This window comes from Etheostoma cragini, chromosome 17, assembly GCF_013103735.1.
Source record: "Etheostoma cragini isolate CJK2018 chromosome 17, CSU_Ecrag_1.0, whole genome shotgun sequence".
NCBI lineage: Eukaryota > Metazoa > Chordata > Actinopteri > Perciformes > Percidae > Etheostoma > Etheostoma cragini.
This window is the reverse complement of record NC_048423.1, coordinates 24,058,992-24,086,357: the sequence shown is the minus strand read 5'-3', so window position 1 is coordinate 24,086,357 and position 27,366 is coordinate 24,058,992. Positions and strand designations below refer to the sequence as shown.

Here is a 27,366-nt window from a genome sequence, read left to right as displayed (position 1 = left end):
TATGTGATGATGTGGGGTGATGGTGATGGTGGGGTGGGGGGGCTATTTTACTTCCAAAGGGCAAGGGGAACTTTTTCAGGATGCATAGTATCCTGATACATGAAATAACTGGCCTTTAATAATAAAAATCAACCTGTCTCTATGGGAATTTAACATAGGGGGGTGTATACTTATGCACCATGTATTTTGAGGAAAAACACTTATTTATTTATGATACATTATTCATTCACAAAAAAAATTGGTGTCCTTAAAAGATTGGATTTTCCTAAATTTTTTGAATTAAGGCATTAAGATCAATTTCCAAAATATGTTTTTTTATTCATTTTTTAATCAACTTTAGGCTTGAGTATTCTGTCCTGATGGATCCACATATTGCTATGCATGTTGACATTTTTTATTATTTATGGCCCTACCTCTATGGCACCTGCATTCACTTGTAAAACAAGAATTGTTTATATTATTATAAAGTAGAATAAAGTTTACAATATTTAAATATCCTTTGTTGATGTTTTTTTAATGGGGGAGAGTTGAACTGAGAAAAGAAAAGAATGGCAGAACAGGTCGGGGAAGGAAGTCAGGAGTAGACACTGGAGTTAACCTGGCGTTAGGAAAAATATTTCTTTATTTCTCTGTCTTCTAGCGACTCTGTAAAAGTGTGTAGATTGAGGTTGGGGCACTGTGGGTTAAATTACTCTTTCTGCATTGTAGGAAAACATTTTTCAGGCCTATGTGAATGTGGAAGTCTTGGGACAGTGATGCACGTTTTCCTAGAATGAAAAAAAGGAGGCTACAGTGCAGAAAGAGTGAGAAACATGAAGTGATAGTTCTTCAGTTCCTGCAGTAACGATAAAGGACGGTATTTAAGAGTTTAGTTCAAACTTTGACCTGTGGAGGGCAGTAATACAATACTTTACACTAACGGAATCCTAGAAGGATAAAAGAAGAAGACAAAGAGATTCTCACTGCGCATGTGTGAAAGCCAGGTTCAGGCGGGCTGATTCAAAATATAAACAAGATGGAACTAATATCTGCGCTGCAGTTTCTGAAGTTAAATGAACTTCCAAAAGGTAAATTGTGAATGTATGTTGTAAACGTCCTTTTCTGTTATAACGTTATCGATTGACAGTGATTTTTATAAATTCTAATACATATTTCAGGCCGCCCTGGTTGTTTGACAGGCAACGTTGATTGCTAACGTTAGCTAGCTATTTCCCGGGTGTTAGCTATGCGTTCTGTACGGTAAGAAAGGCACTCCTGAGTCCCATTCACATATCCAGCAAATTACCTATTTCCGCCTGCTTTGTAAGCAAAACACCGTTTTAACGACTTTCACATCTTAAACCTGAATCGTTACGAGCCGGGTGGCGTTTCGGCATACAACTGCGTAGCTAAATGTTAATATTATGTACTTCTCTTACAAAAATATCTGTTCAAATACGAATATAAAACACTGACCGTTACTGGTTTTAAGGGGGTATTTCTTTAACTGTCTATGGTATTAAGTCCTATCAAAGCTGTCAAAACTACCGGATCGTACTTCCGTCCTTCACAATAAAATGACATGTTTAGACAACTGCTCAAATAAAACAAATAAAAGCTCCTTAATTTCCAGTACAGTAAAAATAGAGACTTTTTAGAGGGGAGAGATCGTCGCACGAGCGTTCTTACTTCTTTCCCTCATCAAAGTCACTTTCATATACTAATTAGCAAGATATGTAAATGTCCATATGTGTACATATTTGAAACCTCATATGTAGACTGAATAGAATGCCTTTATTGTCATTATACACAAGTGCAGTACCTGTGCAATGAGATTGAAGCAACCCCTTTACAGTGTTGACACGAAATATATAAAAAACAAAATATAAGGAAATAAAATATAAAGTGTAAATAGGTAGTGCAGAGTGGAGTCCTGAGAGCAATTATAGCAACAGGGGGTAGGATTTCAATGTGGATTCTAGGAAGAAATTGTAGTAAAATTGGTTAAGTAATACATTTGTATAATTTAGTGGATACCCTTTTACTCATATTTTGCACCAATTAAGCTATTCAGTATAGTAAAATAGAAATAAAATCATCAATTTGATCCAGATTAAATGTTTTTTATAAATATGTCATGAATTTGGTATTTTTTATGTTATTTTTTTTATTTTTTTAAATAAAAAGCAATCATTTTTGCCCTCAAACCCCTACCAGCTTTTAATTTCCCACATAGAACAGAACTTTTGAAATGACAGATAATGTTTGTTGCTGTATTGTATCACTTTAAAAGTTTAGGTAACATTATCTGTTGTGATTTCCAGCCTGGGTGGACGCAGTGTGGGACTTGGAGTTCACAGAGAGACACTCCCTGGATGAAAACATAGCGGAGGAACTCACAGGCAGCGGAGACAAGGCCTTCATCACCCTGTACCAGTGTTTACTGGACCAGGCTGCTGAGCAGCAACAGTCTGCAAGCAGAGATGGAGGGTCACAGGTAAAACCTTCTGTCCTGCATTTTAATGTGCAAATAAACCTTCTAATTTTTAGATATAAAAAGAGATTAATACTGAAATGTACTGAAGCTAGTGGCTCCCTGAAATGTCCCCTGTGTGGGCAGTAAGCACAGTCTGTCTACGATGTTGCACTGCAGAGTATCTGGGCTACTCTGGGGGAGAACGAGGTGTCGATCAAATCCTTGGTGGCTGTGCTGTCCTTCTTTGTCCTGACGGGAAAAGCCAAAGCGGCCAGCGTCCAGCAGAGGGTGAACGGACTACATGCTGCCTCAGTCTACCTGCTGCTGCTAGGAATCCCAGGTGAGGAAATCTAAAAATCCCGCCTTCGCTCTGGACCCAAAGCTACACACACACCCACACACAGACAAACCTGCAGGTGTGTCTGTGTGACCAATGAACATTTTTTAGTCATACTTGACTGATTTTAGGTGGCACTTACGCAATCAATGCATCCTTTTTGTTTTTACAATCGATTGCTTGTGTTGGATTCAGTACCCATTGTATTGTACATTAACAGTTACAAATACTTTGATCAAAAACACTTAATTTTAAGGATTGTATTGTTTTCGCCTATAATGTTATACTAGAAAGCAGATTGGATTATAACTCTTAGGACTTAAAGATATGAATAGTTAATTGCATCATATTATTATCTAAATGCAGAGAAATAACTTTATTTTGGAAATATTATTTTTGTTGCATGGGCTATTATTTCTATTTCTAATGAAAACTTTGTATCGATCAAGTCTATTGCTGAGATCTAGGAACATAACATCACTAGAACAAAATCAACAGGTCGCCAGAACCAAGAGTAGAAAGAGCCGGAAATAAACCTATGAAGATCATTAAAACCCCTTTTATTTTGAAGTCAAAGTGAGAGCGAGCTCATATGAAATGTTATGGTGTGTGCGGTGGACTACAGTGAGTATAGTAGTTTAAAGGTCTTCTTATTGATGACGCAGAACCATTTTATTGCTTCCAGGGAGCATCGCCAACAAGGTGTTCCATGAGGTTTTGTTGGATACGTGTTCAGAGTTGACCTCTCACTGCTGGCCTCAGGACTCTGGAAAGAAGCGCAAGAAGGATGGCCTAAAGAGTTCTCAGACAGAAGGCAAGCGCTCCAAACCCCAGCGAACGGACCCCCCAGAGGTAAAGTCCTGCATTGGAAATCACTCAAACCCAGTTACAATAGAAGTTCCAAATTTCTTTTGAGTTCAAATTTAAAAGGCTTCTGTCGGGATTGTCCTGATGTCTACTAAGGGTGACTTTTCAAAAATAGCCCAATAGACAATAACCCATAAGTCTGGAGGGAGTTTAATAGAAGTGATGCATAATCTTCAGGGTTTCCCACAGAAAATGTGTTAGTCAGGTGGTCGGCTTAAGGAACCCGCGTCAAAACTGAAGTATCGATGCCGTTTACCTTCACGATAGTTTTTTTCCGATACCATATGTTTTAAAATCCATTTCAACATCAACACAAATACTGTACAATAAACACAAAACTTTTATTTTCCACCTTAATTGTGAATCAAAACCGTTCGGGTAATTACGGCAACACTGCTTACTCATAGTCAAATTAATAACACTTGTTGTGCTTTAGGAATTTGGGTGCGCCAGTCAGTTACTCAGGATTGGTATCAATCACAACTTTAAAAATTACCATAAAAATAAAAACATTTTTGCCAGAACATGAACATATTATAAATAATAAATAAATAAACAAATGACATTGTGTACAGGCTAATATTGAACTAAAGTTTAAAGGAATGTAAAGATCCCAGCTGAAGACTTCTGTCATTCAAACAACTCTGAGGTGTAGTTTAAAACATTTATAGTCAACTTAATAAAAACTCGGGTTTATGCGGGCTCAAGTCCCTAAATACAGTTAATGTAAAGAAGCGGAAAACGAGAACTGAAGGCTCAGTTAGCAAAGATTAGCTCCGTTAGCAGTTAGCTCCACCATAAATGTATGGAGCGGAGGAGACCAAACAACCAAACTAATGAATAACGTCCAGGGAGCTTTAACAGCGTTGTGGCCGCCACATTTCTACGGTTTACTACAGTTAATTAATTAAAAAACCACCAGCAGCAAGTTAACGATAGCCTCTGAGCCTGAAGTGAAGCATTGACGCTGTCAAAACTACTTTGTATATATAAAAATATTGTATCAAAGTCATCTTCTGAGCACACAACAAATACAAAGTGTTGACTCAATTCTCACAATTCATTCTCTCTCTCAAATACTCATAGAACAGTCCATGTGCACCTGAGCCGGAACAATGCACAGTTCAACTCCCTCAAAGTTTTGGTCCGTAATCCATTGTCACTTCACACGCGCCGTCTCCTACTGGGGACAAAAAAAATAGTCCAACCAGAGTAATAAAAAGGAAATATGTCCAAGTAGCATACCAGCCGGTGTCTCGAATTACCGCCAGTCCGTGCAACAAGAGAGCCCTTGAACCTGTCACGCTTTACCTGTGTTGGTGTGTAGAAGTCTGGAAATAGCATTATGTTGTTATTCTGTCAGGATTGCTTGCCCTCACCTTGGCAGCCGGCGGTTCTGTGTGCACACACGTTTTCAATACAGTATCTGCTTTGTAATTATGATTAACATTGTTATTAACAAAAGTCATCAGTGACTTAGTGGACACTCAGTGCAAACTCTCAGCGGTGCTCAATGGAACATCAAAGACGGGGAGCAAGGGCCGTGGTGCTACTAGAGAGTAGGGGGTATCTGAAAATGATTGTGTACATGTCTCTGTTATCTTCAGATGGAAGTGGATGAGGAAGAGGAGGAGGAAGAGGCGCTACATTTTTCTGGCCGTGACTTGATGAAGATCAGAGAGGCCGTGGTTCTCCTGGTCCAAAGCCTTCTCAGACTCCTGCAGACATTTTCACTCAAAGACAGACCACAGAGCGCCAGCAACTGCACACGGGTAACTAATGAGACCATCATCACACCCACTCCATACCACATTAGTGTCTTAATGTGGGGGCAGTTAACCTGTTGCTTTTTTTTTTTTCCTGCAGATCTTTAGCAAGCTGCTTTACTTTGAGCCGGTCATTGGAGAGATAACCTTTGCTGCTCAAAAGTGAGTTTTCTTACTTCTCTCTTTGTCTTGTTAAAAATCTATCCAGGATGTGGAAGAGTGGACAGTTGTGCTTAGGGCTGTCACGATAAATAAATAGAAACATTAATCAAAATGATTTTTACATTTTGTCTATAGAATTAATACTAAATATATAATAATTAAGTCTACTGCTTATTTACACCACAAATAAAAGAGGAATATTAAGTAATGACAACAAAACTAGGAAAAGCCAAACCAATAATTTTCCTTACTTGTCTTGCTTTTGGGTTTTTTAGTCCTTCGGCTGAATGTGTAGGTCCTTTCTAAGCAGTACAATCACTGATTCACAAACAACAATTTGAGGGTGCTTCTTCAGGTTATCAGCCATGCTTTCACCTTTTTCAGCAGTCCTCTGTGTCTCCAAAGGTCAACGCTGTTGCCTGTTGTCCTTGTGTAGTGGTAATGTAAAATAAATCACTTGAGCTGCTGTGCGCTAAAGTCGCTGGACCACACCATTTTGGAAACGAAGCTGGGAAATACAGAAACAGTTTGGTGGAGCTGATAGGCTTAACAAGCTTTGTATCAAATGACGGACGTTCATTAACGATAGCTTTAAAATACTAAAGTCAAATCCAACTGTAGCTTTAGAGAAACCCCTAGTTGTGTTATTTTTGCAGAGATATTACCAAGCTGAGGAGTGTTCCTGAGATGTCTTTCTATGGCTTACGGCTGCTTTGCTCACCAACGCAAGGAGACCAGAAAGAAGTAAGATCCCATAACCATGGTCCATAGTATGCACACTTGGGTGTTTACTGTCTAAACTCATCTAATCTCACTAAAAGGTAGCAGAGTTGTTTTGTTGATTATTGACGTTTTTCCTGATGTTCTTTTTCCGTCTTTGTTTTTATCGGCAAATACTTGAGTGTTAACTCCTCAGGTCTCTAAAAGTATTCAAAAGGATCTCACAAGACAGATTCAGAAGAAATATATTATTAGTGTTAATGGCTGCCAAAACAGGGTTATTTCTAATCTGGTGTTTCTGTTGTCCAGTCTCTGCGAAGGGTTTTCTACCAGCTTCTCTACGTGATCCTGATGATGAATAAAGGCAAACAAGGGAAGCCCTCCCTCCTCGTACCCAGCCAAGCCATCCTTTTCACCCGGGACCAGGCCATCCATTTTGTTTGGTGAACATCTGTTTTGATCGACAAGACTTACTTGTGGAGATCTTAATGTGGTGCATAGCAATGTTGCTGAAATTGTAACCAAGTGAAGATGTGAAAAATTGAATATACATTTTTTTTTTTATAGTGTCAAATCATAACAAGGTATCTCAAGAAACTTTACAGATAGAGTAGGTCTAAACCACAGTCTATAATTTAAAAAGACCCACAATTGCAGTTATTCCCTGAGTCTCTTTTTCCAATTTCACCATTACAAAAGCATTAGGTGTAATTTACAAAAGCATTAGGTGTAATTTACAAAAGCATTAGGTGTAATTTACAAAAGCATTAGGTGTAATTTACAGGGGTCGTGAGGGTTTACAACCCCCTGTAGCAACTAAAGTCACAGGACTTCAAAGAAAAGGGCAAAATAATGTGGCCCTAGATGAGAAGAAAAATGCGTTGTCAACCGGCTTACAATATTAATTTGAAACAATGTCAATGATGGGAATTGATGCTTTGTTTATTACAATAATGTAAATGCACTTGTTTATCACAGGACGTTTGTTGCATGGCTGTAGAATCCTGATTGCCATCTGTTGTTTTTATCAATATAGCTACCACATACAAATCTTTAGTTGTTATTAATCTCTAGAAATGTAGAATTGTTGTATTTCTCAACATGATTTCTTTATGGGACCCACAATTGCATCTTACAATGCAATTATCAAAAGAATAACGTACAAATGGTGACATTAAGCAGCTCCATCTCCTAATAATTCCTTTATTTCTGTTGATGTAAGGATCCCGTCACATGAAGATTATTATTATTTATTGATTATTTATAACATATAACATATATATGTATAACATATTTCTAGCCATTTAACTGTAGACTATGTTAGAAGTAATATAAGATTTTGTTCGTGATTTATGTGTTTGTGATTGCAGTCATCTTGTAGATGAGCTGAAAGACCTGGCGCTGCCTTTCCTGCATATCCTCCTGCAGCATATCTGCTTCCAGGTAAATCCTCCTGAAAACAATCAGCATTGATGCACTTCCTGTTTGTGTAAAATTCAGAGAGTCTGTGTCAACTGCTTATCTCTTAAAGCTTCGATAGCAGTCCCATTCTGGGCTATTTACAGAAGTCTTTGCAGGTCACAGTTTGATGTGTGCTATGTATAGATGGTTGCCTGTTTTCCACTATGCTGGTGTATCAGTATAGCTTATAGTGTTTCTGCTGTGGATGTTTAGATGGTGGAGAAGAGTGAGTTTCGAAGCCATGGAGCCCAGGCTGTAGGTATGCTGACGTCTCAGATGGCAAGTACCGACTATGCCTGCTTCATCAAGTGGCTGTTTAACTACTCCAGACACTCAAAGGTAACTAGTCCCAATTGTCACTGCTACATGTTGATGTAGTCTGTATTTTCTAGTTCTATTTTTGTCATGGTTCACACTTCAAACCCCAATAGATGATGATAACAGATTTTTGTACATGTTCTAGTTGATTAGGACTTAAACCTTAATCTATAATGCAAACATGACAATGATATACAACTCTGATTGTAAACCCAACTATTTTAAGATACACTTCACAATATTGACCAAGCCTATCAAAAAGCACCGTCGAGGAGGGAGCACAATATTTTCGGTTTTAAAATTATAGATGTACATGAGCAAAGTTTGTCTAATTTGCACAGTGTGTCTGGGTTTTCGTTGTCCGGTAATGACCAGACCTTTACCTTTTTAACATAAAACAAAAACCTGGAGAGTTCCCTTACTTTCTACATTAGAAGTATTGCATACACTGTATGTCAACTTAACCTTGTTTGTAATTTATCACATCATAGGAACATACATTCAGATATAGGCAGCTAGCTACTTAATAGTTTGTTTCTGATGTTTGTCAGAACAGTATGGTAGGGACCGTTGATTTGTGCATCCTGTCCAGATGCTCTCCAGCTAACGAGGGGTTATGGCTACAGTGTGATGTCACAGGTGCTCCTGTAGTAGCCAAAACTGAATAGAGGGGGCAGCAATAACACATCCAAGCAATCACAATCCCCACACATGGACAATAACCATATAAAAACTAGAGGTCTGAAACTCCTCTGACTACATCATTGCTTTAAACAACAATCTAATAGGCCTACTGACTGAGTAAGCCAAAAATACATATTAAAACAGGAGGCCACTGTGGGGAAACCGAAAGGCATAATTCTGTGAAAATGAACAGGCAATGCCACTTTTCTTCCTCGGTGCAGCCTTAAAGTCCATATACGTAGACAGACAGCATTTGACTGTTAATGCCAATCAGTAGCTGTAATCTCAGGCCTGGGCCCCATTGCCTACCTCTACTTGCGTGTGCCGGCTACCTTGCTGAACTGCTGCGCAAGTGAACAAGTGGCACCCAGGTCTACATTTCAGTCAGGTGTCATTATATCCTGTCAGTGGTATTTGTGTGTGTGTGTAAAGTCTGTTTTGCTGCCTTTTGTAGATGGTGTGCCGGCTGTTTTCCGTGGATGTGGTGATGGTTTTGCTGGAGCAGCCAGAGAGGAGGCCGGAAGAGTGTCTGGACCCAGAGCTCACCTGCTTCCTGCCACACAAGTTCTTGATCCAGAGCCTGCTGTTCGCTCGGCGGATGGACGACTCGCCCACTGTTCAAGGCCACGCTCTCGCCTGCCTGGCCCAGTGTCTGGAGCTGCCTTCTTTCAACGTCACGCGGGCCGTCCACAACCTCTTCTCTGCTAGTGAGAAAATGCACACAATGGAATTGTACAAACATCTGTATTTAAAAATAGACGTTTTCCTGTAAAGCTAGTGTTGATAAGATGAATTCGGGCTAATTTTGCATCTGAAACCAGAAGCACTTTCAGTACACCCCATTGTAGAGCTGACATTTGAAAATACATAACTCTTGAACTCTGAATTATTAGAGAATGTAATGGAGGTTTGTATATTTTTAGAGCTGCTGTTTTTGCATCTTAAACTGTTTCTGTGGACAAATTTCCACTAAAATAACTTGTTTACTTTCTCTGTTTAGCCGGAACCCAGACAGTATTGGAAGGTGAAATTACAGAAGGTACATTCTTGTTTCTTTATCACCGAGTTTAAAATTTGACAGTACAGTACGCTCTGGCATGTTTAGCGAGTAGGGCCAGGTATCCCATAAAAAAATCGCAATACCAGTACCAATACTAGTACCCTTAAAGTGAGATTGAGAGTCACCTATCTATTAACATCACAAGAGATTTTATCAAATGATGGATCCAAATTAACATTAACTAGGTCTTTTAACTGGGGAGGGAATAAGATATCCAGATAGACAATACCTTGCAATGGCCACTTCAGTCGCAAAACTCTTAAAAGAATTCTGCTGTGAAGCCATCGGCTCCTGTGTCTTTACCCACAGGCCGGGCCCCCATTTAAGTGCCTTTTTAAATGTAGTGCAGTTTGATACCCTGGCCTGGTTCACTCTTGTGCATGTTTTTTGAAAGGTGTTTTATAGATATGACTGTATGTTTCAGGAGGTTCCCAAAACAGTCAGAAAACCTACCGCACTCTGCCGTTCAGGACTGTGGAGATGAGCGCCACTGACGTCTCCGACTGTCACGGTGAGACAAACCAACCTCAGCTACCATTCAAATGATTGTTAATTACATTTGTTGCGTATTGGATGGCATTTTGTAAATACATGGGCAGGAATTGTTTACAAGCTTGTGTAGGTATTTACACCCTCAAAGTCTGACAAGAAGTGTGTTATTATATATTTTTGATGCAGCAAAAGAGAACCTGGCTCTTCTCCTGAAGCGTGTAAAAGATTTGAAGACTAACGTGAGAAAATCGGCATTGCAGGTATTGGAAACTGAGTTTACCAGACTACTTCATGTTTCAAATCCGAATAATGATAAGTACAGTAACTGATACCCTAGCTTTCTGTGCAGTATACAAAGAGATGCCTAGATGAACTTTAACCTCTGTGCTCTGCCGTCCCTCCACAGGCCCTTGTGGGTCTCCTGAAACACACTGTAATCCCCATGAGCTGGGAGAACCTGGCTATCCTGTCAGAGCGGTGCAGAGACCCAGCTGTTTCTGTGAAGAAGAAGGCCCTGCAGTGTATCGGAGAGCTGCTGACTGTAAGTCTCAACAAGCAGCTCTGAGAGACAACATTTTGCACAATCATTAGTTTTCCCAACAATCTAGTGACGATAGAAAACGAGAGAAGAAAACGTTGTACAGAATTTCCAATACACATTAAAAAAAAAAAGATTTCTCTGACCACTAGGCTAAACCAGAGTGCAGTGTGGTGCAGAAGGCATGGCTGCAGGGCGTGGTGCCAGCTGTGGTAGACTCTGAAAACTCAGTGCAGGACAAGGCCCTGGAGGCTCTGGACCAAGTTCTGCTAAGCCAAGTCAAACCGTACTCTGCCAGTCGCCACCTGGATGCCAGTCAGAGGCTGACCTGGGACCTGCTAGGCCTGCTCTGTCATGATTGCCAGAACCTCGGGTTGGGAAAACTACAGCCATTCATTCATTTGTGTTACATACACTATAAGAACATGTCATGCAGCAGAAAAGAAACAAATGTGAAATACTAAATACTTTTATTTTTGTATTTAGATTGACATAGGGATGGGTGAAATGGCCTAAAATCCATATATTGCCTCTTGCGATAACAATATATGTCCCGATATATAAATTATAATAGACCCATTTCAGACCAGGTTACAGAAACCCTAAGCAAAGCCAAACTGCTAAATGTATTATTATTTTTTCAAGAGAAAGAAACGTAGTAATGTGAAATGTTGTTTTGAGAACATTTACAGTATTCTGAAAAACGTATTACATAATGTTGCAGATAAATAAAATTCAAGTACACTAGTTTCAGAGACTTTAACAAAGAAAAAGCTTAAAGTATTGGGTTTCTTTTTCCTTTAGTGTAAACCATTCTGAAAGGCAGTACACTTTCAAAGATGCACAGGTGCTTTAATACCGTAAAAACATATTTCACACAAAGTTTCTTACCTGCAGCCTAGCGCATTTGAGCACACTTGTACACACACACACACACACACACACACGGCTGCCAAGTAATGCATGTTGATGCTATTGTAGGCCAATTTTGTATCGTTTATATAGCATGTCGTTTATATTGCTCAAACTAGTCAAACCACAATGAATACTGAATATTAGCACAAAACGTTAGGTATTAGCAGTCATTTCAAGAATTTCTTACTTCTTTACTGACCTTCAAATAGTGTCACTTGCTACTATTGTTTTTTTGTCCTTGGTTTGCAGCCGGTATTTCAGCAGGGCCTTCACCATCTGGTCCAAACAGAACAAGTTCACACAGACTTTCATCACTAACCTGATCTCACACACTGACGCCGATCACGCCGCTGGGGCCTGGTTGCTGCTCTCCAAGGTTGTTGCTTTGTCCCCCAGACTGCCCTATGGGAAGATCCTGGATGCCTGGGACAGCATGGTCAGGTGAGAGGGACACACAATATTTATTGACATTTACATTGAGATCATATTTTATCTTCAGATATGAATTCAGCGTTACCTAGATGTTTTTTAATCATTTTCATTTGCTCTTAGTTCAAAGGATGTAAATGTGACAACCTGCTGTCATATCCTGTGTGTGATGGGAGACATTGCCAAACATTTGAACGAAGATACCAAGAGCAGGATAGTTAGTAAGTAAATGAAGCGTGGGATGATGGGAAAATTTACAGGATGAGTTTGGAATTGTCATAATCTCTCAAATCCAAAGTTTTTATTTGAAATCGACCCTAGTCCTAACTTGATTCAACCCATCTGCCGTTGGTGTGAAAGCGGTAAGCTGAGTAAATCAACAAGGGGTAACTCATTCAAACACACAGTCTTCCCTGGTTCAATCCTGGTTGAGTCCTGGGTGTCAAAGGGGTATTAGTAATGTAAGAGCATTGTGCAGGAGATCACAGTGGATGAATGGGTCGAACACACTGTCACTCCCATGATGAACCTATCTTTACATTTAGTTGACTTTACATTACATTTAGTAGGTTTTACTGTCTCTCGTAGCTACCTGTCCCCACTCACCTTCTACCTGCATGTGCAGTGCCGCTGCCAATGAGGAGAGAGCAGACAGGGGAGGGGCTGCTCCTCAGTCACAAAACAGAAGAGAGCGGGGACTATTTTGGCATCCACAAGAGAGAAATACCTTGCATGCTCGCTGGACAATACTGCCGTCTTTTCTACAGAAAGTGTCCAGATTTATCACTTTTGTGAAAATATATAATAATTGAAACAAGTTCACTTAGTTTTATACATGCCAGTTAATATAGTAGCTAAGCTAGCATCACAAATAATTTCTTAACATAAGCCTTTTCTGACAAAATTTCCGGTCTTCTGGAATGTAAACAACTGTCTGTCTCTCTAGATGATCTGATGTCTTGGTTGAAGACTCTCGCTTTGTCTCTGGAGGTGATCTGTGCTGCTCTAGAGACTCTTTATCAATATGGCCGCAGCGAAAACGTCAAAGAGACTCAGGTTGGTGATCTTACCTTTTCACTTTAAAACTGCTGATATACAATAAGGGAGCACTGCAATCAGAATCAGAATCAGAAATACTTTATTGATCCCCGAAATCAAGCTTTTGTTCTGCATTGTTTCATAATTAGAAATGTTAGATGCATATGTAAACCATAGGTCATAGTTTGGAAACAGCTCTGTTAAAGTTTGGGCCTTAAATAAAAAGAAATAAATGAAAATTGTGGCAGCTTTTAAACTACTAAATAGCCTTTTTTACAGTCATATTTGTATTATGTGGTTTTACTAGAACATGTTTACATACATCAATGTTAAAAAACACTTTGTTTCTCATACTGCCCATGGCTACTTCACCGGTATTCACCCACTGTATGAGACGTTCTGTATGAGCACCTGCTTCTTTAATAACCCCTCATGAGAAAGCCCAGTCTGCTCTGATTGGCCTGTGTGTTTTCTTAAATCTCTGCACTGCTCCTGTTTTGTTTCACTATTAGCAGCTGGAATACTACTTGACCAAAATGTTTCAGGAGTAATGTGACACGGAATTGGGAAGAATTGAACAACATTGGCAGCTAAGAAGACATTTTTTACTGCCGTTAGCATGTAGCTACATGCAACAATTTTAACACCACATTATCTAAAAACAACAAAAATCATATCGACTAATCGGAGAAGAACACTCAGCCGAGAGTAGAAAAAACTGTTGAAACCTGAGTATTCAGAACAGTAGGAAATCCAAAAGTTTTAGCTCACGGGCATTTGTCTAAAATATGTTTACCTTATTATCTGAAGTTTTGGCCATGTTTAACATAAGATTTCTGACATTATAACATTGTAGAAATGACAGAAAATAAGGAAAAGCATGATATGTCCACTTTAAGTTTTTATGTTCTGGGTCAATTTGATATCTATGGTGATGTGTTTTAAATAATGACATTGTAGGGTTTCAACTTTAAATGTTTTAATTCTCCTTCAAAAATGTTTTAGGTTGCTTATACTTGTATAGTTTTGGATTTTCTGCAGAAAATAATCTTGTATTATTCCAGCATGGAGCAGGCACAACTAATCAGCCAATATTCATATTCTCTCAATATGATGTTCGTCAGCAGCTGTCCTCCATCATGATTTAAACAAGATATGATAACATATACCCCAATTCCGTCTTGTAGTTTCTGACATGTTATATGTGATTTATTCTGTTTTCTTCAGGCTTTTCTGAACCACCACTGTGGTGAGCTGGTGTCGGTCTGTGAGGCCTATTTAGCTGGCATCATCCTGAGTGAAAATGGAGCCCAGAACTTCAATGAGGAGCTGATGGTAAGATCTTTCCCATGCAGGTTCACACTCAGCTTTAAAGGTCCATTTCCCTAGTTTTTTCAATGTGTTCCGCACTGTCGCCACTGTAGCCAATAGCCAATCCATCTAAAAACTCAACTGAAAGAAAGCCAACAAACGACTGTGAGAGCACACAAAGTCTCTTCTCATTTTTCATTTTATCAATCCAGTACACCTAACAGCTGTCGAAACTGAAAAAATTAGGTTTGAATGTTCCTTCCTAGGTTGAAACAATTTCAATATCTTATAAAGTAGACAAAGGTTACTATATTTAATCAGGTTGTATCAACTTAAAAATCAATTTTTATTAAAAAATTGACAGCTGTTGGGTTTCTGAGCTGGGCTTTTGAGAGTACGCTTATATAGTTTCACGTGACTTCCTTGTGGATTTGTTAGCCGGAGCCCAGCTAGTCAAACAATATGTGAAATGCGCGAAAAACATTCCATTCATACAGTATATCGTAGTAGTAGTAGTAGTTTTAAAGCTGAGTGATTGTCTGGCATATCTAAAGTTACTTAAATTAAATCTAACACTTTTGCTTATACTTTTTAAATGAGATTTGATGGAAAGATTTGAACCAATCCAGATCCCCAGATACTGGTATTTAGACACAACTTGCAAGCTTTGCCCTGATTTCGTTATATCTGGGTCTTGCTACATTTTTGCTTTGAAACAAACATACTAACAGTTTACTTACCTTTAACTTAAGACATGATTTATCAAGCCATCTTATGATATTGTTCATTGTGCTGGTTTTTGCGGCTGTATATCTACAGCTACAATTACATGCTGCATCTACAGCATATAACTGGTTCTTTAGTTACGTCAGGACAAACCAAAGGCAGATTATTGACAAACCAGCAACAGTGGCCCAAGTATAGAACCTTGCGAAATACCACAGGGCTCAACGCTAAGTTTTTTAATTTGTAGTCCGCTTGGCATCCAGGCATCAGCTTTTGGTTGCCGAAATTGACATTACGGTCACCGACCCAGAAGCTTCAGAGATTATTTTGCATAGTTTATAGTCCAGGCTAAATTACTGGAATTGTTGGGTCTTTGTAAAGTATAGATGTAAATATCTGTAAAATGTCTAGGGATAATTATTATGATTTGATACTATAAATACATTTGAATTAAAAGGCGGTCCACAAACCAAAGGGTGACGTCACTGATGCTACAGTACAGCCATTATTTTTACAGTCTATGGTCTCGACGGAGGTCTGAAATTAAAAAACAAAAGTTGTTAGCAAAATTAGTGTGGATGTGCACATCACTCTTTTATTTGTTTCAGGGTGCTGCACCATCTTAGGTGTGGGATAGCTGTGCTTGTCATCTAACTGAATATGCTCTCTCTACTAGGTAAAACACCTCCACACTCTGGGTGTGGCGTCACTTCACTGTCCTGCCAAGATTGGCAAGAGGACGGTGCTGCTGGTGGAATCTGTCCTCACAACACATTCTGACAAACTGGCAGGTAGGGAGGATAGACATCTAACAGAGATACTGTGCTTTTCAAATTTACAGAATCTGCAATATTGTTATCCTGGTTTGGAGGTTAGAAGAATGAGAATTGCTGAGAGTCAGGGTGTTACCAGGTGTACTTCCGTTACAGTCAATTGTGGTAAAATTGTGTCAGGTGTTTGCAAGTCCTTGAAATTCTAAATATGGCCCAGGTTGAGTTATATTAAGCCAGGATTCAGACTAAAATCTGCCCTGCGTTTAAACACCAAGGGATATGTTGGTGGGGACGTGTTTTTTGAGATAGTGGGAGGACAATGAAATATGATACAGGAAATCCAGTTTTAAAAAACAAGTTTATGGTTAAAAGCATAGACTGTATATAAAGATGGACCGTCGAACAGCTCCCCAAGAGTGAAGGCAAAACATTTCAATCACCCTCTGTTGGCTGGCTGCAGTACAGGTCATAAACCCCACCCCCTCGTTGTTAGAGGATGTTCCGGTGGATGTATGGATTTCAAATGCGCAAGATGACAGCGGCCGGATCCGGGATATTTTCTCGGGAGAAACTGTGGGAGAAAGCCACTTCATCTTAAATATAGTCTTTAGCTTTATTTTAAATTGGGACCCAGTTGCATGCTAAGCAGCTACGCATTAGCTACTAAGCATTTTACTGTGTAAAAATCTATTGAAAAAAACACTGTTATGGCAATTTCTAAATGACCTCAAACATTGTTTAGGATTTCTGTACTTTTTTGGTAACATGGCTAACTTGTTCTTTGTGTTGGTCATTGACAGACTGCGGGGATGAGCTGCCAGCATCACTGCCTCTGTCCCAGTTCAAAGCTAACTCTCTACCAACCAGAGTCCGAGCTCACGGAGTCATTGCTTTAGGTAACATGTCTTCTCTGTTTATATCTGCCTCCTCTTTATGAGAAACCTTGTAAATAGCCTTAATTTCCATACTCCTCTTACATCTCAAAGATCTCAATCAGTAATTCTTTGATCCCCAGGTAGAAATTGGATTACATTTTTTGTTTTGTTTCACAAATAAATACAATTCACATTGAAGAAATATAATATTCATTTAAGTGTGGTCAACACCTGTTATGGCTTACATTTATTAAAGCAAACTAAAAAATACAAAGGATACCTATGTTTGTTCTAAAAAACGCCTAGATCTCTGAGTAGTGTATAAAAATGCAAGAGTATAAATAAGAACATTGGTTTAAATGTACAGTATTAATGCCCAAGTAAACAACAGTATGTATTTGACATTGAATGATTATTGCACAGAAATGATCAATTATGGGGTTTTAGCTGCTGATAGAAGTGAAATAAGTCCAAGGCCCGTTGATTCCTGTGCTTGACTCATACGTCATGGAGTGGGTGGGCAACATCGTCCAAGATGACACCTAACTTGGACAGTAACCTCTAAGTAATCCTCTCTTAACATTTCCTTTCCGTTGGCTTCTGGTTTAGGTAAACTGTGTCTGCAGCATGAGGATCTCGTCCAAAAGTACCTGCCGGTGTTTGCCAGAGAACTCGAGGTTGGCACAGAGGTTGCCGTGCGCAACAATGTGGTTGTGATTATGTGTGACCTGTGTGTTCGATACACCAACATCGTGGATCATTATATCCCCAACATCTCTGGTTGTCTGCGGGACAATGAGGCTGTCATCAGGGAGCAGACCCTCATCATGCTGACCAACCTGCTCCAGGTGGGAACACATTCTTCTTCACTAGTCTATAGATTGAAAATTGATTTCATCGTAGTTTCATGTTGGGTTGTAACAATATGCGATATAAAACCGAAAGCCTATACTCAGAGCCACTCAGCTATGAGAAGGCAGAATCGCGACACCCCCCTTCCAACTCCCAATGTTATCCTTCCTGTGCAAATCACAAGATCACATCGCAAGTTTGGTTTTAAGGTCCTTTTTTTCTGCTTGTGGAGCCACGTGACACGAGGGCTGGCGAGTTAAATCGGCCGTCCAAGAGTAGGCTATACCAGGCAGACACACAGCTGACAACCTGCAGGTTGAAGCGGCGGAGATGGGCTTGGACATACACGCCGCGGAAAGTAGCTGCATTTGTCTGAAAAGGCACAAAACATCAAGGCCATTACAAGCCTACAGCTGTCCGTGCGGAAAGTGTGTCAGAGCTTTCCTGTGCTTTCTTTTGGAAGGCTGGCTACCAAAAGTTCACCTAACAAGCTAATTAATTAGCCTTAGTTTGTTTTTTAACAGTATTTTGTTACAAAGAAAACATGAGTGTTGTAGCTTTGGTTATTTATTGATGTTATATTGGTAATAATTAGCATAGTTAATATTGTTCTTTGGTGTTCAGTTTATACAAGTTTTTCAAATATCATTCAATATGAATATTCTTTTTTATCAAATCATGTGCCAAAATGGTGATATGAACCAAATCATGGGTTTGGTGATTCGTTTCAGCCCTACTCAAATGGTATGTTTTCACATGGCCTATGACAACATTGTTTAGACTATTCCTTTGCCATTTAACATCACATTAGCCTGAGGGTTATGCCTACTAAATTTTGGTCATTATAGATTGACTTTGCTTTCCTCCTTCATACTACTAGGCTGTTTTGGCAATCTTTAAGCAGGGTGGGTTTTCGATGTTTATCTATAATCTCCTTTCTTATTTATTTCTAGGAGGAATTTGTCAAATGGAAGGGCTCCCTCTTCTTTCGCTTCATGGTCGGGCTGGTTGACCCAGTCCCTGCCATTGCCAGGTAAATCACACTGCATAGATGGAAAGGTGATAAATAAGTAAATAATTTTAGGATTTAACATGTTTTAATTCAATTTTAATTATAGGATCAAATCATAACAAAACATATCTCGAGACACTTTACAGATAGAGTAGGTATAGACCACAGTAATTTACAAAGATTAAAATTCCAGTAATTCCCCAAAGAGCAAGAAATGAATGTGACAGTGGGGAGGAAAAACTCCTTTAGGAAGAAACCTGGGACAGACCCGGGCCCTTGGTGGGCGGAGTCTGGCGGTGCAGGTTGGGGGTGTGATTGACAGTGGCAATAACAGTCACAACAAAGATAATGGAACAGGGACTACAAATGGTAGTCATAGTTAGAGATGGTCCCATACTTTTTTTTTGCTTCTTGATACCGATTCCGATACTTGAACTTGTGTATCGGCCGATACGGAGTACTGATCCGATACCAGCGCTCATATATTTTATTATGTTTTAACAACTAACTGTTTACTACTATCCCTGTATAAATGTGATATGAATTGATGTGATTTGTTGTCGATCTGGCTCAGGATAAAGGCTTTGTGAAACATGAACAGCCACAAACACTGAACACTGTAGAACTTTTTTTCATTATCCAGTATGACAGTCAGTCATAACGGATATAACCGACAAGAAGGAAGGGGGGTGTGGGGAGAGAGAAGTTTGAAGAGGGATGGTAGCTAGAGGAGACGACGACTACCGGGTTTTTTATGGCTGATACACGGACAAAGAGACAACGTTCTGATGAACAAATGGCAAAGAAGAGGGAAAAGGGGAAGGAAGCAAAGAAGAGGGAAAGGAGAAGGAACCCAAAAGAGCTTCTAAAAGGTGGCGATAACTCTGTTGGCAGGAAGAGGGAGGGGCAAGCTAGGCTCTGTTTTGTTTGACGATACTTCAAAGGTCAACAAGAAGTGACGTCACCCAACATCGCTTTGAGCACCTTTAAGTTTAGGGACCTCCCTTCGCAGTCCACAGCGTTCTTATACGGGAATACATTTGTTGAAAACATATGAATTACATGTGTGCATATACACAATACACAATTGCATATGTGTATTTATTTTTGGGGTTTAGCTATAATGTACAACAAGCTCAGTGACAGTTTTTACCATTGGAATGTCCAAGACAAAGATTATAATACACATCTATTCTCCAGTCATACTGTGCAATGCCACAGGCAAATGAACAAATGAGCGAACACACAGAGCTCTGATCTAATATCGCTCAGAGTTAGAAACTCAGACTTTTCTTTATTAATCCTTTTGGGATGACTCCCGCAAGGAAATTTAAATTTTCAAGCACTTACAGAAATCCACCATAACATCAAACCTACGTGCCTCCTGTGTCCTGTCCCAGTCTGTGTGAATACTGCCTGGTCCACCTGCTGCTGAAGAAGAACTCCGAAATGTTCAGCCAGCACTTCATCGAGTGCATCTTTCACTTCAACTCATACAACAAACACAAGTCCTACAACAAGTTCCCTCAAAGTGAGAGGTAGGAAGCTGTGAGGATGTTGTTTCTGTCATCCAGTTCACTTTTCAACTTCATTTTGCTTTGATTAATTTCCCAGATGACACTTTTTGTACTTATTATTTTTCTTTTCTTTTTTTTTATCTATGCAGAGAAAAGGCTCAATTTTCGCTGAAAGGTGCTCAGCACCGCGAGAAGCGTTTTCGGATCTACCGCTTTCTTTTGGAGCACTTCACGGACACCCAGCGCTTCAACGTCACTATCAAGATCAACCAGACCGTTTTAGGTGAACATGTGTATAGATTGAGAGAAAGTTCTCATTCATTAAACCACCAATTCCTCTTCCAGCTCTGTGTGGTTAAAATGTTTTTCTTTTTTTGGTGATGATTTAAGTGAATAAATGAACTGGTCCCATAAGTGTATTCAGAGCCCTGGGGATCCTGCTTTGCCTTTGAGAAAATGAAAGCTCAGATGGGCTGATCTAGAATCTTCCCCTAATAAGGTCATAAGGGGCAAAGTTACCTCTTTCTTCTCTGCTTTACCCACCCAGAGAATATGGCCCACCCATGAGAAAGAGACCCCATGGCTTTCAAACGAGCAAAGTCCTCGAAAACTGCAGACTCAGAAATGGCACATACTGAGGAAAGCTCATTGTGGGACTGGCTCTAGTGGCTGGAATTCTGCACCAAGGCTGAATTTTGGGAAAAATACTTCAGATACAGTATTAGGGGACCACTAAGGTCTATATAAAAGATACTTCAGATACAGTACTAGGGGACCACTAAGGTCTATATAAAAGAGACTTCAGATACAGCATCCAAAGAGCACCATGTCAATGGACATTTAATGTAAATGTTGTCCACACAGCAGTTTAAAACTAGACTGAATGTTATCTAGAGCCTTATCTTCAATCAGAATCATTATGTGCAGAATATTGAAGTTTGTTAATGAACACAACATCTTGGGGCATCTGGACACATTTTCTTTTTGAATTCTAAACCGTTAACCACCACCAATTTGCTCCTAGGAAAAATAAAATAAAAACTTGTAACCTCTTTTCCTATCCCAGCATGCTTTGCGGACGAGGAGCTTCCTTTGGATGCAGATGGGGCTGAAATTTTATCTGAGACCTTCAACATCTTGAGTCTGAACGAGATGAAGCTGCAGGCCGTATCTGCTCCAGCAGGGGGTTCTTCAGGGGAGGAACCCGAGGAGGAGAACATGGCCTCTATGGCTAAGGTTGTCCTGCAGGCCGCACAGAAGAAGGTGGTGTCACAGGTAAGCAATGTTTGCCAAGTTACTTGTAGGGTTGGGTGATGTTTGGATTTTTATGATTCCGATGCCAAAACGCTATTTTAAAACAATTCTGATTTCTAAATCAATTCTTGAAAACTGAAAAATGACATCAAAGAAAGGCTCTTTTATAGTTTTTTTTTTAATTGAAAATTGTTTAGATGTAACAATAGATTAACATTTTACAGTACTTAAATATATAATAAGTAAACCTATGTCACCTAACACACAACTACAATAATTTAACAGTAAATAACAGTTACACTTTTAACATGTAACCACAAAATAAATGTTGAGTTGGTAGTCTAACCAGAGCCTAGAGGGAAAATATGTTATTAGTTGCTTGTAATCAATTACTTATCCATTACTTTTACAAGGACGTAATTTATGGCAAACTATGGGGGTGCAAAATAAATCGATTCACATTCATGAATCCATTAAAGCTCTACCAATTTTAAACTTGATTCATGGAATTCCAAAAATCAATTCTTATTTTTCTAATTTTTTCATTTTGTAATGGCGTGTATACTATCACGTGGGAAAAGTAACTACATTTCCATACTGTGAATCGTTGTTTTAAATAAGAATCGTTTTTGAATCAAAGCTTGAGCCTAAAAATTGATAACGAATTTGCGACATTCTCTGAATCTTGCACCCCTAGAGGAACTATTGCTTGAATTTGTTGATGAATACCGTGTACATGTTGATGAATACCGTGAGTATGTACTTATATTTAGGAGGTGACGCATCGTGATATCGAATCACTTTAAATCAACATTGAATCATGAGACCAGTAAAGATTCAGACCCCTACTAGTTACTCTAACTTCCATCAAAGCATGATTATACACCATACGATTACAAAAAAGTGAAGGTGGAGATATTTCCAAGAGGCGGGAAGATCTACTGCACAATGTCGGCCATCAGACACCTCCCACGCCACTGAATTTCAGCCAGTCACCCGCACCTGCGAAGTCTCGTGAGTAACGTTATAACAAACCCCTGGGGGGTGGCAGTAGCTCAGTCCATAGGGAGTTGGGTTGGGAACCGGAGGGTCACTGGTTCAAATCCCCGTATGGACCCAAAAAGTAGGGAGCGTGGATTGGTGGCTGGAGAGATGCCAGTTCACCTCCTGGGCACTGCCAGGTGCCCTTGAGCAAGGCACCGTAACCCCCCGACCGCTCAGGGTGCTGGTTCAGCTGGCAGCCCACTCACTCTGACATCTCTCCATGTATAGTGCATGTATAGGTCCTGAGCATGTGTGTGTATTTCAGTAGTAGTTACTTAATTCAGTAGCAGTAATTTCCCCACTGGGGACTAATAAACAAATTATCTTAATTATCTTATCTTTTCTTCCCCCGGTACTGATAACATCTGAAAGGTGACATGTGAAATCTAGTGTGATATTGTGGTTTTTAGCTTCTGGCTAATGTTAGCTTGCTCGCTTGCTTGCTTATTGGTCCGCTACCCAAAAAATTGAGATAACTGCTCTAATCCACAGGTCCAGAAGAAGGCCTTCATAGAGAACACAGTTCCTCTTGTCATCAGCCTGAAGAGCCTGCTGGAGCAGAAACGCTCTCCTGTGCTCCGAGACCTCATGTCCTACCTTCAGGTAGGACCACAGCATGGACATGTGGATGCTTTCTGCATATTCATTTGATTAACTCAGTTCTATTTATTATACCAGATAGGAAACGTAATCTGTAGTCAGGAGTGCAAGGCAAACATGCAAAATGTACAAACAAACCAAAATGTAACGATACAAAAACATAAACATCACAAAAAAGTACAAAAATGTTTCCTGTACATACAATATACAAGCACAACTTTACACAATACTACAGCAGCAATCTCTACAAAATTCTGAAACTACATGCGCAAATTGAGCAGCATTATTGCAGAGAGAAGAAGGGTGTTTGTACTCTTATTTAGGGCTGTGACAATAACTGCAATATCAGCAGTTACATGACACTACCGCGGTGATGACATCATCATTGCATGTTTTATTTACTTGTTCAATTTCTTGCTGGTGAAAGTTACTGGAGTCCAGGCTCGACATTAAGCCTCGACCGGGACAAGTAGAGTTTTTGTAGGGAAAGTGGAAGAGAAATGTACTTGTCCCACTGGACACTTAAAATAAAATGCCATGTTACTTCATGTTATGGGCTACTTATTACGTCGATGTTACCAATTTGAAACGATTTTTTCCCACAATTTGGGGCAGCGGACAACAAACATTAGACCAACATTAGACCCAGCAGCAGTGGATCAGTGGACCGCTGACGTTAGACCCAGCAACAGCTGGTCAGCTGCTTCCATGTAGTCCATCCCAGCCTTGTGCAGGTCTACAATTTTATCCCTGATGTCCATACACAGCACTCTGGTCTTGGCCATTGTGCAGTGGTTGGAGTCTGTTTGTTTGAGTGTGTGGACAGGTGTCTTTTATACAGGTAACGAGTTCAAACAGGTGCAGTTAATATAAGTAATGAGTTGAGAACAGGAGGTGTCTTAAAGAAAAACAGGTCTGTGAGAGCTGGTATTTTAACTGGTTGGTAGGTGATCAAATACTTATGTCATGCAATAAAATGCAAATTAATTATTTAAAAATCATACAATGTGAATTTCTGGATTTTTGTTATAGACCTCCATTACAGACCTCTACATGCTTTGTAAGTTGGAAAACCTGCAAAGTCGTTAGTGTATCAAATACTTCCCCCCCCCCCCCCCCCCCCCCCCTTGTAGGCAGGACTACTGTGTTGAATTTCATTAGATGTATGAATGCAATGCAGCAACAAGACAGGTTGATTAATGTTTTGCCTTCCATCCATCTGCCGTATCTTCTTCTATTGTTGTAGACACAAGAGTCACAAAAAGAGGAAAACGTTTTGGAAAATGTATGTTTGCCCCTGAAGCATAAAAAGCTGTTTTGAGCTGCACCCAACCTTTTTATGACACTAAATCATAACAAGAGTGATCTTGGTACACTTTACAGATAGAGTAGGTCCAGACCACACTCTCTAATTTACAAAGACCCAACAATTCCAGTCATGTGACAGTGTTGAGGAAAACTTAGGTTAATGAAGAAACCTCGGACAGACTCAGGCTCTTGGTGGGCGGTGTCTGACGATGCAGGTTGGGGGTACGATGAACAGTGGCAATTACAGTCACAGTAAAGATAATGGAGCTAAACTCCATAATGCTGTTGTTCCCATCAGGTGACAATGCAAGAACATCGTAACAAGGTAAAGGACTTTTTCCCTGGAGATGAGCAGCTGGCAGCTGAGGTGGAGTTTGCTCTGAAGGTGGCTGAGAAGGAGAAAGAGATGGAGAAGCAGATGGAGAAGCAGATGGACAACTGCAGCTTGACAGGAGACGCCAGGCCTCCATCTAGACCGGTCAGTTCACACTACATACAAAATGTGTATTTATAATACGGGGTTCCTACGCAGTATGGAAAAATGTGGAGTTTGATTTTTAGTCATTTCCAGGTCAAGATAAGTTCGGAAAACATAATCAAAACCAAAAATCCTCTTGACCAAGATAACACTTAATAATAATTTTATGGAAATGACCCAGAAGATTGATTCCAGATCTAGCCCATTTAGACATCGGTAACATATGGAGTTGCTTTTATTGACTGGTGAAACCTCCTCCTATTTTATTTGACAAAGATTTTTAAAAGGTAACAGTCTAACCGTTTGAGTCAGAAGAACAAAGAAGTTATTAGGGCTATTGATTATTATTCAAGGTAAACGTCTTTCTCTCAAATATGAAAATTTAGTGCAGAAGTAGTACACAAAACAGCATTTAAAATGGATTTAATACATATTAGGGTTGGTATTAGCTCAGTTCCTTAGTGATTTGGGTTGGGAACCGGAGGGTTGCTGGTTCAAGTCCCCGTACAGACCAAAGTACTGAGTGTGGGCTGGTAGCCGGAGAGATGCTAGTTCACCCCCTGGGTACTTCCAATGTGCTCTTGAGCAAAGTCTGCAATCCCGGCCCATACTTTGAATGACGTACTGTATATAGCACTTTTTTTGATTGACTGAAAAATAAATACAGTACATGATAATATTACATTCATTATTGTGATTTATTTAGTTTTGTTTCTGGAAGCATTACTTTTTATAATGTTTAAGAATTATTTCTTTTCTTTTCTTACAATAACAGTGTAGGCCAGCGTATCGGAGTTTCCCACAGTCAGTAACGGATTAATGGTGATTTTGCTCTTTCCTTAGTGTTCAGTCCAGGGCTCTCCCATCAGGTCCAGGCCCCTCCTCCCCTTTACCTTTGCCACACCACAGCTGCTACGTCCAAACACCATGTCTGCCAGGCTGGTACAAACTGACAGGTATGTATCCATCCCAGCAGCTAGTCACTACAAAGGAATCACTGCAGGGTTTTGTTGGCCTTTCATTAATGACCATTGGTTGTCCATTTTCTTTTGTTTTTAAATTTAAATTGAAAATCTATTAAAGAAAATAGGATCTGCAATTCTCCCAGTACTTTTTTCTCTTCTTAAAGATAGCACAGCGTGGCTTAGTGGTAGCCTGCTTACGGACCTTTGGAATCCCATGGCCTTCTGCTTCCCTAAAATCCCTGGTGTGGTAATATTAGCAAATTCAGCAAATTGCAGCTGTTTCAAAAGGAAGTCAATCTCCATAGAGTAAACCTGCATGGTTCTGGGAAAAAGATGAAACAATTTATTTTTTTCAGCTTAGAGTTGATATCACGATTCTCTGTCATGGTTATTTTTCTCACAAAGTGTAATCTTTATTGCACACATGAACCATGATGAAACAAAACAAAGTGGCAGTACCACACATAGATTTGTTTTTGGCACTTATAGCACTTTACTTATCACCCCAAGCCTGTAAACACAAAGGCTTCAATTAGAGAAGGGAGAGCATCACGGCACTTGAGAGCACTTTAAAATCTTTTTTATACAGTCTATGTTTAAAAATCATAGAAGAAAGTAGAATCGTTTGTGATGCAGTCGGCTTGTAAAATTAAATGACAGTCATGAGGGTGACTCGAGATTGCGATTTTATTCCGATTAATCGTGCAGGCCTACCATAGAGCCCAATTATAAAATGATTAAACATGTTTACAGCGTGGTATAAAAAATTGTTTTGTCTCCATAGCTTTATAAGTCCCTCCTTCTTGACATGACTACTTATATAACATTTCATGAGATTTGATAGTCTAACAACAATGTAGCCGTCAGTGCCGAAAACATTAACTTAAACTTAAGACACATTTTTATTCTTTGGCTTTTAACTCCATGTGAGTTGTGTGGTCCTCTGATGGCTCTTACTGTTTTATTGTATTTTAGTATTTATTATTTTTATCTATTTTTTTATCTTTTTAAACCAGATGCTCTTATTTTGTTTTTACAATGTTTTACATAAATTGTTTTGTATGTTTGAGTTTTCTGTGCAGCACTTTGGTAACTTTGTGTTTGTAAAATGTGCTATACAAATAAAGTGGATTGGATTGGATTAAACCTAATCAAATGGTGACCTTAAAAATAACATTGAATTGGTGATTTAGAGAATTGTGACACCCTTAGTTTATAGTGCAGATACAGATAGGAAACATTGTGAGAGAGTGAATATGACATTCAACAGTTGAATCAGGGACATTGCAGTTATATATTTTTGTATTTTCTTGGTGTGTCATAGCCTTCAGGCGTGTGTTAAGTCTGATCAGCTGTCTTCAACACATGCATTCTTTGCATTTCTCTGAAAAAGCAGTCTTTTCCAATCT

At 39.5% G+C, this 27,366-nt stretch overlaps 1 protein-coding gene across 1 annotated transcript; it reads left to right on the top strand.

Moving 5' to 3' along the window:
- Positions 1 to 874: 874 nt before the first annotated feature.
- On the top strand, positions 875 to 26,125 carry ncapd3 (non-SMC condensin II complex, subunit D3). The gene is made up of 31 exons (XM_034898546.1): positions 875 to 1,067; positions 2,304 to 2,476; positions 2,633 to 2,795; positions 3,478 to 3,644; positions 5,267 to 5,431; positions 5,526 to 5,587; positions 6,244 to 6,331; positions 6,617 to 6,750; positions 7,678 to 7,750; positions 7,982 to 8,107; positions 9,225 to 9,477; positions 9,771 to 9,809; positions 10,255 to 10,341; positions 10,509 to 10,582; positions 10,729 to 10,863; positions 11,013 to 11,233; positions 12,025 to 12,216; positions 12,328 to 12,425; positions 13,151 to 13,260; positions 14,470 to 14,577; positions 15,956 to 16,070; positions 16,853 to 16,948; positions 17,537 to 17,775; positions 18,733 to 18,812; positions 20,192 to 20,329; positions 20,458 to 20,591; positions 21,375 to 21,583; positions 23,099 to 23,209; positions 24,813 to 24,992; positions 25,836 to 25,996; positions 26,122 to 26,125. The coding sequence occupies exons 1-31, from the start codon at positions 1,016 to 1,018 to the stop codon at positions 26,123 to 26,125; spliced, it is 3,987 nt and encodes a 1,328-aa protein (XP_034754437.1). The 5' UTR covers positions 875 to 1,015.
- The last annotated feature ends 1,241 nt before the right edge of the window (positions 26,126 to 27,366 follow it).